The sequence below is a fragment of the Schistocerca cancellata genome, chromosome 5 (assembly GCF_023864275.1).
Source record: "Schistocerca cancellata isolate TAMUIC-IGC-003103 chromosome 5, iqSchCanc2.1, whole genome shotgun sequence".
NCBI lineage: Eukaryota > Metazoa > Arthropoda > Insecta > Orthoptera > Acrididae > Schistocerca > Schistocerca cancellata.
In genome coordinates this window covers 19,231,260-19,241,199 of record NC_064630.1, presented here as the reverse complement: position 1 = coordinate 19,241,199, position 9,940 = coordinate 19,231,260, and the positions used below count along the sequence as shown (strand labels likewise).

Sequence of the window (9,940 nt, the reverse complement as noted above, 5' to 3'; positions counted from 1 at the left end):
CATTTGTTATCAAAACATATGTACCTTATAAAAAAAGAATAAAACACATAGTACACGATGTGTCGATGCTAAATCGTCTTACAGTAATGCGCTCAAAGAAAAGAACTCACACGTAAATGCAACGGGGCAGAACATTAACATCGAAAGAGTCCGAAATGCAATTCAAATGGCAGCATTCTTTACCGGAATAGACAAGACGTGTTTCTGTGGCCAATATTTAGGATTCTGAAGGAATTATACAGTTTATAAACTTTTGAACTTATTTCAGTTCGAAAATAAACTACCGGTACTGTAATTTCTGAGGATATCTCCAGCTTTAAGAAAGAAAACGTTAATCAGAGAAACATGGCTTAGACCTCGGTCAGATACCCATAGGCATAAAATCGCCATAGACGTAAACACTGACTGTGAAAGCCTGCGTTGTTATGATTTACTTTCAGTTAAATGCAAGATGTATAAATAACTCGAGTTTTTCATTAAGCGCACAGCGTAAGTGTGTTTCGTTCTTGTTTTATATGATTTTTTCTATAGTTTTCATTCAATTTGTTGGGATCAATTCCTTGGAAATAAAATAAAAAATAAAAGTGCCATTAACGTACATATGCATTTATTTATGCTTCCTCGTGATAAATACTAGTACGTCAATAGTAACATTGAGTTTGGTTTTGTGATGTAATTGCAGCCTGTCTAGCCCTGAGGGATGGGAAAGCGGAGGGTGGTGCATATTTTTCATGAATGAAGACAAGCCCTTAATTTCCTGTTATTGTTATGAAATTTCCAGAAACAACTTCAACAGGGAGGAAAGTAAAGCCAATGTTATCTCCAACGTACTATGTTTTTGTGGTATAGATGTGAGCCTGACAATGTAACTTTATGTAGCAGTGCACCCAACTATGTAATTTATATTCGTCTGTGATGTTTCATTGATTGTTGCAGTTATTGCAATTACCTCTACACATACTTTAATTGGGGGAAGGCCGGAAAAATGGAATCACAACCAATCACGAATGCGAAATGTGAAAAGTGAACAGTGCTTCGATTTGCATGCCGGGAATGCAGCGCAGTGTAATATGGCGGCTGACACGGGTATGGATACGTGTCCATCCCCAGAAATACCAGATTCAAGGAAAAGGCCGCTCGATGGTGATGTTGAAAATGGGGTTACGAAGAAATCGCACTATGCCGGAGGTAACCTAATCGTTCTTAATAATTCCTAAGCTGCCAAGATTCATAAGTAGTCACGCATAAGTTTTGCCATACTGTTGCTATGTGTTGGTTCCACTTTGGCGTTTGAGGTGGCAGTAATGGAGAAATGTGCGCAATACGGTTCTGTTTTCAATGGAAAAAGTGAGTTATTAAAAGAAAATATGACGGAAAAATGATGGCGAGAAGTTAATATTTCGATGTAATATTTCAGTTTAGCCCGTAAATAATGTTATTTGTCGAAAATTGTAGCGTAACGATGCTGTCATAATGATGGCTGGCTGGTGACTTGCAATAAAATGTTACGTGACAGTGAAGACGTGACGGTCGTACTGGAGAGAATGAATTGTTATTGATTTTTATCAAATGATTTCGTATTTTCTCTTCTATTGTTTCGATTTTCCGCACACACTATTTATCTATTGATGACATGCGTGTTATGGAGCCTACCGAAGGAGGTAACAGATAGTTAGTAAATACCAGAAGTCTAATTTTATTACACAGTTGATTTCTGGAGCACATGTGCAGTGCCATGTACGCATTCCGCCAGGTACTTTTTCTATGAAGATGATGTCGAAATGTATAAACTAACGATATTGTACAGGTCATCTCTAATCTTTCTCAGCTGTGACAGACTACTCTTATTAAATGCCCCATTTACTGGAATTTAATTCTGGGGAGTGACGTTTTAAGCAGATATACTTCGCACACTCAGTTAATGAAAAATATTTAGGCAGGAATGACAGCCTAGATACTGTTTTTCCCAGTAAATGGGTTGACGTAATTTATTAAGATACTATATCATAGCGCTTTTCAGCTTGCATATAAAATCAGAATTCGGTTAATGATGTATTAAGTATTTCTGTTTTGCAGAAAACCTGGTTAATCGTTTATATATACGAAGTCATCGTGTGACAGTATGCACATCATCTAATTTGCTCGTTTGAAGATTTTTTTATGATCGTATTATGTCATGTAAATTTCTTATTGTTAACGGATTTAGATGACATATATTGTATTACATGTATAATAATCATTCAGGCGTTCCTTTTTCAACACAGCAGTAAGATGTTGGGGTCATTCAGTGTTATGGACTTATCATTTGTTCAGTTGACATCAGAGTGTTAACGGAAAAATACACACTCTCGTGAATATAAACAACATACAGCGAAGGTTTGATGATGCAGGCTGTGTTTATTGGCCACTAAACAAAGCAACAGGAAGTGTTATAGATGTAACAAAATCTTGTTTCATGGAATGGCCCTTCAGCATACTTTGTGGGAAACGATTGTGTGTGTTTTCACAATCTGCAAGTAGGTTCCATCGTTACTGAATACTGGTGCTTTGCACGATGTGGCTTTTCATTAAAAGTGAACTACATTTAAATTTAGTGGTTCTGTTCAGAAAGTGATCGAAGATTGATTTCCGTTGCTTTTCAAACTGTTTCAGTATCCGTAATCAACAAGGGAGTTGGTCAAATACTTTTATTACTACATAGCTTGCTGTCTTGCACTCATGAGTTAACATTGATGCTATTATTTTTGTACTGCAGTGGCAGTCATTTGGGAAGAATAGGGTTCAACCTCAGTTCAGACAGAAATGTTTAGATTTCTTTTTGACTGTTTTAAGGTTAAAGTTAAGGTGGTACGTAGAGAAAAACAGGACAGTTTAATCCCCATCCTTGTCCAGTGTGAACTGTTTCCGCCGGTAATGTCCTCTTTGTTGAAATGTTAGACATTAATCTTCCTTTTATTATTTTCATACAGTACGCAGTTCGTAAAGACAAATTCCACAAGTAAACATACTTGTTAAATGAAATCACTTTCAGGCATAACGTGTTAGCCTACTTTATTTGAAACGAGCAGATACAGTACTCAGCTGGCCGATTTTGATACCCAAGATAGGCCTAACTTCAAAATGTACAAAAGTGTAAAATCGTGGTATACTTAGGTATCATGTAGATTTGAAAATGACAAGGGTGTTGAAAATGTTGAGCCGCACATTATTCATGCGGCATATTTTTATGACAATCTAATTGCTGTACTGCATTATTCCACATCATTTTAATATCTGGAAGTTTGCAAAGTAAGCTAACATCCAGATAGGCTATTTAAATTATACAAATTGCCTTTTCTATGTGGAGCAAATGTTAGTGAACTTTAGTGCTTGATATCTATGCAAGAATTCTAGTGACTTGTGATAATTCTAGTTACATTACTAACAGAACACGCAGGAATACTGAAGATACTTTACTAGATTATTTGTAGAAACAAATTTTCCCAAACATTAGCCCTTTAAGGGACAAAATGACCTGTCCTGCATAACAATGAAATTCATGTCAGTATGTGTTTGACTCAATCATGTTTAGGCCTACTGGGATTCCCTTCCCCAGTCCCTCTTAATTTAAGTGAACATGAAAAGACATAATTTCCCATATTTTAAATTTGTTCATGTAAAACTCCACCATACTGACAAGGACGCCTTTGAGATAGTCACGTGGTTTCAAATGTTGGCAATTTCTGTAGAGACATAAAATACATAACCAATCACTTTGTGCTAATAGTTTTCTTTCAGCCCATGTTAATCAAGTCATGTTACATAGATTAGACATAAGACCAAATAAGCCTATCAGTCGGAATTTTAACAACTGGAAGTTCTGCTTTTGTAAAATTGAATCTAGAAATTGTTGTCTTATACAGACCCTTCCCTTTTCAGTCATATATAAAAGGAAATGCTTTACACTAAGAAGAGAATTGCAAATACTAAAGTATTAGATCAGCTCACAAAACAGGAGTTGAAAATGACTAAAGTCTAGAACACGACCAGTGCCACTGTGTTTCTCTATTGCTCATAAGTGGGCATCACATTAGTTTTGCATAGCCAATGGAATGGTACTTTCACATAACCAGTGATAGGTGAGAATAGAGGAACTGAATTTCTAGCACCGAAATCGAAACAATTGTCTTCTTCACTATTGTCACAAAAATTTTGTATGTGTTTTCATTTTATTCCAGATATGTCACAAATTATGGGCTTGTGGTTCTCCAAATGAAACGAGTATCTATTAGAGTTATAATCTTGGCCATCACAAAGTTTGACTGTTTCTTGCGAACTTGTTAAGATTTCTAATGTTTTATTATATTGATTTGAGGCTGTGACAATATTCGTTTCTCTTGTTTCAAAACTTGTTGTATGTCTGTTACTCACCTATTAGCTGTGTAGAACCAGCAGCTGACACACCTTCTTTCACTTGCCATACCTCACAGTAACTGCTGATAGCATTGCTGCACGAGACATGTAAGTACACCACTGGTTATGATCTAGACTTCTACCAGTGAAAATTGTTGATGATGATCCCATTAAATACATATCCAAAATAAGTTTCCAGTCACCATGTAAGCACCAGAGGTGAGTTCTTCAATAAGTGAGTCATGGTTTCAAACAAGAACATGGATGAGAAAGTTTTTGAACTTGAAATCTGTTTTATTGTCAAGAACCATTTAGTGGAGCTAACCCCATTGATGTGTACATTGTCACTGGTAATGTATGTCAGTTAATTTTAATGTGACCTACAGCTGTTTTTATCTCTCATGTCTAGTCTACTCATCTTTATGTAACTACTCCATAACGTGCAAATACCATCCTCCCCCCTCCCACATGTGAACTGCAACACGTTGTTTAAAAGTGTAAGTTTTGAACAATTTAAAAAATAATATTTGCTATTAGTAATATGAGTGTTGCTTCATTGATAATTACAATTTGTGACTTCAAGACAGTCAAATGTTGTTACTGTTAGTTTAGTTCAGTGCTGAACTTAACACAGATTTTCATTGCAGGTGGGGACGGCACTTACCATTTCAAACTATTGGTACCAAGCACTGCTGCTGGAGCTATCATAGGAAAGGGTGGAGAGACAATAGCTCAGCTGCAGAAGGATACGGGTGCGAGAGTTAAGATGTCGAAGGCCAATGACTTTTATCCAGGTAACGTTGATACATCGGGCACACAAAGAGTGCCAGCTAAAAGTTTTATGAGGTAGCTTTTTTTTTAAGTTAATCAGTCGGTAATGGGAAATGGTATGATGTATTGGCTTAAATGGGAATATGTTCATTGCTACATGTAAAAAAGGTGAATCTGTCTTCGTGTATTTTGTCTTTGTTCATTGGAAGTTCCAGTTTCCATGATCCTTTTCTAGAGAAAGCTTGGTTTCAGTATGGGACATTTGGTATTAACTAATGATGTCAAACTGCTGAACACAATTACTAAACTTAGTACCATATTCTATTCAGAAATAACACCATTTGGTATTTAAATGCTCTACAAAAGAAAGTAAATACTTCCTTAAGACCATATCCAGCGATTTACAATTTCTGTTAGGTTGCTATCTGGGAACATTTGAAACTATGGCACTAAGAGTGCTTTTGAAAGAAGCTAGACTGTCTTGGAATACTTTTTGTTGTTGTTGGTAAATCTTTCCAGATCATATCTAAATTGGAACTCCATTGTAGCAGTGATGGAATTTCTCTTCATTTCGTCTCTTGTAGACAAACCCCTTTTTGGATTGCCTTAGGTGGTGTTTAAAGTACTCATACCCTGCCATCTTGCCAGTACCAGTATATATTAGTACTTATCAAAGTAACCTTTCGCCATGTTAAGAATGTCCAGTGGCACTGTTAAGCATCCATGCTAATCCGTGTGCCCTATGGCATAACAGGGAGCAGAAACACACTCATGGTACAGTGGCTTGTGAGGTCAGGGTTTTATTTGGTTCGTCTGTTCACTGGCTGGTTGTTTTCCAGCATTGAATTCTTGAGTGATATTAAGAGAGACAAGTCGGTACACTGTTAAAATTCCCAATTAAGGTCCCACAAACGTGGTCACATTATTCTGTCTCTTTCCTCAGTATTTACCCAATTATAAGATGAGGTTCTTTTCCCAAATTCATCATTTGAAAAATACAGGGCTGCCTGGTAATCACTGATTAAACTGTTGCTGCTGAGGTCAATATTTGTACATTGTTAGTAGAGCAGATAGGGATTGTCTTAAATTTGGAGATGAAGCTTTGGCAGTTAAAGTCACTTGTAGATTTATTTCGAAGACTTGGGAAGGGCAGGGGTGGGCAAAGAATAATACTTGCATTTGAACCGGCTCGAGATTTCCTGATATGCCAAAGTGCTTGATACAATATTGATGATGATCAAACAATTGCGTGACATTTGACTTGTGCAGCACAAGTGCAAGGGATACGTGAGAAATTATAAACTATCCAAAACAGCAATCTATTGCTCTGCTTAAAATTTGACAATTTTATGAAAGACAGGAGGAAATATCATTAAATTCAATCATCTAACAAACTCTTGTATTTGAACAGATTTGTAATAACTGTACTCGTGCATGTATGGCTACTGTATGTAAACTTTAATGCTGATTTTTAATTAAAGGTAACATTGAAAAGTGAAAATGTTGTACAAAAAAATGGATTCTGAACCCTGATCAATATTTTATTTGGCTATGAGAGACTAACAATGGGTAGCTAGTGAGAAATTCGATCATTGTTCATCTGTTAGAATATGGTATTAAAACATTACCAGCTTTTAATGAGCTTTAGACTGTGATGGTAACATTCAGATGAATCAAGAAGAAACATTAAATCAGCATGAAATGTCTAACAAACAGTTGGTTGTATTTCTAGTAGGCGAAAGTGGGACACTAGAAAAACAGCATTTTTGACTATGAAATGTTGAAGGGCAAGAATTGTCAAGAAGAAAATAGTTGCAGATATAAGGGGATGAGAAACTGTATCTCATACTAGTTATCACTGTCTGTAAGAATCCTGCACTGGTGGCATACAGATCGTACAAGTATATATACATTTCTAGCAGTTAAAATGTTAATTCATTTACTTAAGCACTACTTAGCATAATTCTGATGAGGTTCGTGTACAACAAATGTTATGGTAATTAAATTGCAGGTTTGCATTTTATATCCTCTTTACTTGTGCCATCATGTGATATTTTGCTCTTCAAGTAGCAAAACTTGTTTACAACTTTGTTTTTCACATCCTAATGTTAGAGGGTGGTTTGAAAAGTTCTCGGAATGGAATAGAAAAAAAAAAGTACTTACATCACTGAAACTTTTTTTATTTTTCAATGTAGTGTTCTTTTAGATTAATGCACGTGGTCCAGCAATGTTCCAGTGCCTTGATCCTATCTCAAATGATTTCCTCCAGGTCTGCAAAATTGTTGTCAACTCTGGCTATCAGTTCTTTGATTGAAGTGAATCTTCATCCGCCTAGAATAATTTTCAGTTTTGGGAAGAGGTGGAATTTATGTAGCTATATCAGGTGAATAAGGCAGGTGTGGCAGCAATTCATACCTTAGTTCGTGTAATTTTGCCATGGCGATGGCACGTGCGTGGGCATGTGTAAAGAATCATGGCACCCATCTTGTAGATGATTTTTTTCATTTCTAATTCTTCCGTTAAAATGTTATATACCTTTTCAGATGACATCTGGCAAACGTGAGCAGTTTCACGCACTTTCAATCAGTGATCCTCCATGACCATTTAGTGCATTTTTGCAGTGATTTCTGGAGTAGTGACACATCTTGGCCGACCACTACGCGGATCATTATCTAAGCTCTCCTGACCAAATTTAAATTCATTTGTCCACTTGGCAACAGTTGAATATGAAGGAGCAGTCCCCAAGTGTATTCTGGAAATTTTAAAACCACCCTCGTAATGTTACCAAGAATATTTGATCTGATTTGATTACACTTCCTTAACCTTGTTTCAATTTTTTTGGTGCCCATGTTGTAACCTATTTTCAACACACTGTCAATTCTGATCACCTGATACTGAAAGGGCTTTGCTAATACAAGGAAGAATAGGAGCTCAGCAGTCAACCTCAATCCCATTTTAAGAATCCATATTTCAGCTCTAAATAGCCATGCTTTGAAGATGGCTATTTGTAGCTGAAATCTGGATATATAACAACAACAACATTGGGCTTGTGACTGATTGCTGGGTTCCTATCCTTGCGTAGGAAATACGGAAGCGTCTGATCCCGCCCGTCTGCTTTGACCCATGACGTCACAAATATGGCGGAAATGACCATACACCACGATTCCAATATGGCGCATATAAAGTCGTTACGTACACATTATGAGGCTGAAAATACATCGAAAAACACACACACGTTCCACAAAAAGCCTAATGACACTAACGGGACAAGCGCGGGAAATAGGGGGTTTTTGGTGGGGACAAACTAAATATAAACAAATTAAGACACCCACCCCCCATACAAAACCTTGCAAAATGACGAAAAAAACTGACATCACAAAACTCCACATCTGGAATCGGACACTTCCCTTTACCTATATAGCTCAACAGCAGCTCCCGATCCCATAAATTAGGACCTAACACTTCCCTTGACCTATATCGCTCAAAAACATCTCTCGATACCAATACCAACATTCACAGCCACACATTTGGATCGAACACTTCCCTTGATTTGTTATCCTTAAGACATCTCCACATACAGCCATCCCTGGTCCGAGACGCTGGAACTTTAAGCGAGCCTCATTTCTTCACGACATACTGAACACTTCACGACTTCATCCAAAAATCCGAATAGCTGAAGAAATTTTATTAGAGACAACGCATTGTCCTCCATCATAGCCGACAACTGAAAACTGTTGACCCTGTCAGTCATATCCATACCTACCAAAGACGTAAAAAGAGCAATTTACCAAAATTCACACGACGCCACATTCGCAAACTAAACCAAAAACATCACCTAACACACCACCGGAGAGCACCACCTATCGCATCAAAACGACACTTACAAACACGCCACTCTCGCAAACTAAATTCCGCGCCGTCGTGACGTCACACACCACAACAGCCTTACATCATGGGTCAAAGCTGACGGGTGGGATCGGACGCTTCGGTCGACCCCTTCTGTATAATAGTCTACAGTTGCCATGCACAATAATTCCTTAGGGAATCAAAGTATGTTAAGTGATAATTTCATTCGCAAATCTTAAAACTTTTTATTTCTTCTTCCTGAACCATAATTACTTTTCCAACTTGCTCCTAATTTTCCTTTACTGTTTGCTCATCAATAGCATCAGAATTTTAAAAAATGTACTCAAATTGACTGTGCAATATAAAAATCATCTTAATATGCACATGCCTTTCTCCCTGCAGTCGAGTGAGCACAAATGTAGAGAGGCAGGTGTGTGTGTGTGTGTGTGTGTGTGTGTGTGTGTGTGTGTGTGTGTGTGTGTGAAGCTTGGAAGAGGAAGTTCATTCCAAAAGCTAGCAGAGCTGTGTAACTATTGTTTGTGTACCTATCGACAACGCAGCGCTTCTGCCTTTTGGGAGTCGTCTCCTTTATTCCAAAATAATCCATAATTCTCAACCAGAACTTTCTGTACCTTATAAATTTAGGTTTATCTTACTGCAGTCTTGATTACAAGTGTTGGTATTGCTTCATATATTTCTCTGGCTTCTACCAGTCATTCTGTCCTTTTGTAGATAATTCTTGGCAGTATAACAACCATGACCTGTAAGCACCTTATTTCTTTGGAATTGGAATTAATGCAGTCTTCCTGAAGTCTGAGAATATTTCCCTTTTTTTTTTTTTTTTTTTTTTTTTTTTTTTTTTTTTTTTTTTTTTTTTTTTCATCCAAGTATCTCGGTAGTTTTGAAGGAATGTCGTGCTCCAGATATGTTG

The 9,940-nt window shown here is 37.1% G+C and overlaps 1 protein-coding gene across 4 annotated transcripts in view; it reads left to right on the top strand.

The window, feature by feature from the left end:
* Nucleotides 1–716: 716 nt before the first annotated feature.
* LOC126187967 (RNA-binding protein Pasilla) overlaps nucleotides 717–9,940 on the top strand; it is a 94,047-nt gene continuing 84,823 nt past the window's right edge. For 2 of the 4 annotated variants that reach the window (XM_049929350.1, XM_049929349.1), the window contains exons 1-3: nucleotides 717–804; nucleotides 937–1,188; nucleotides 5,040–5,186. In XM_049929350.1, coding sequence (XP_049785307.1) covers nucleotides 732–804; nucleotides 937–1,188; nucleotides 5,040–5,186 — 472 coding nt within the window. In that variant the 5' untranslated portion in view covers nucleotides 717–731. The other 2 variants (XM_049929352.1, XM_049929353.1) reach the window with 2 other exon arrangements.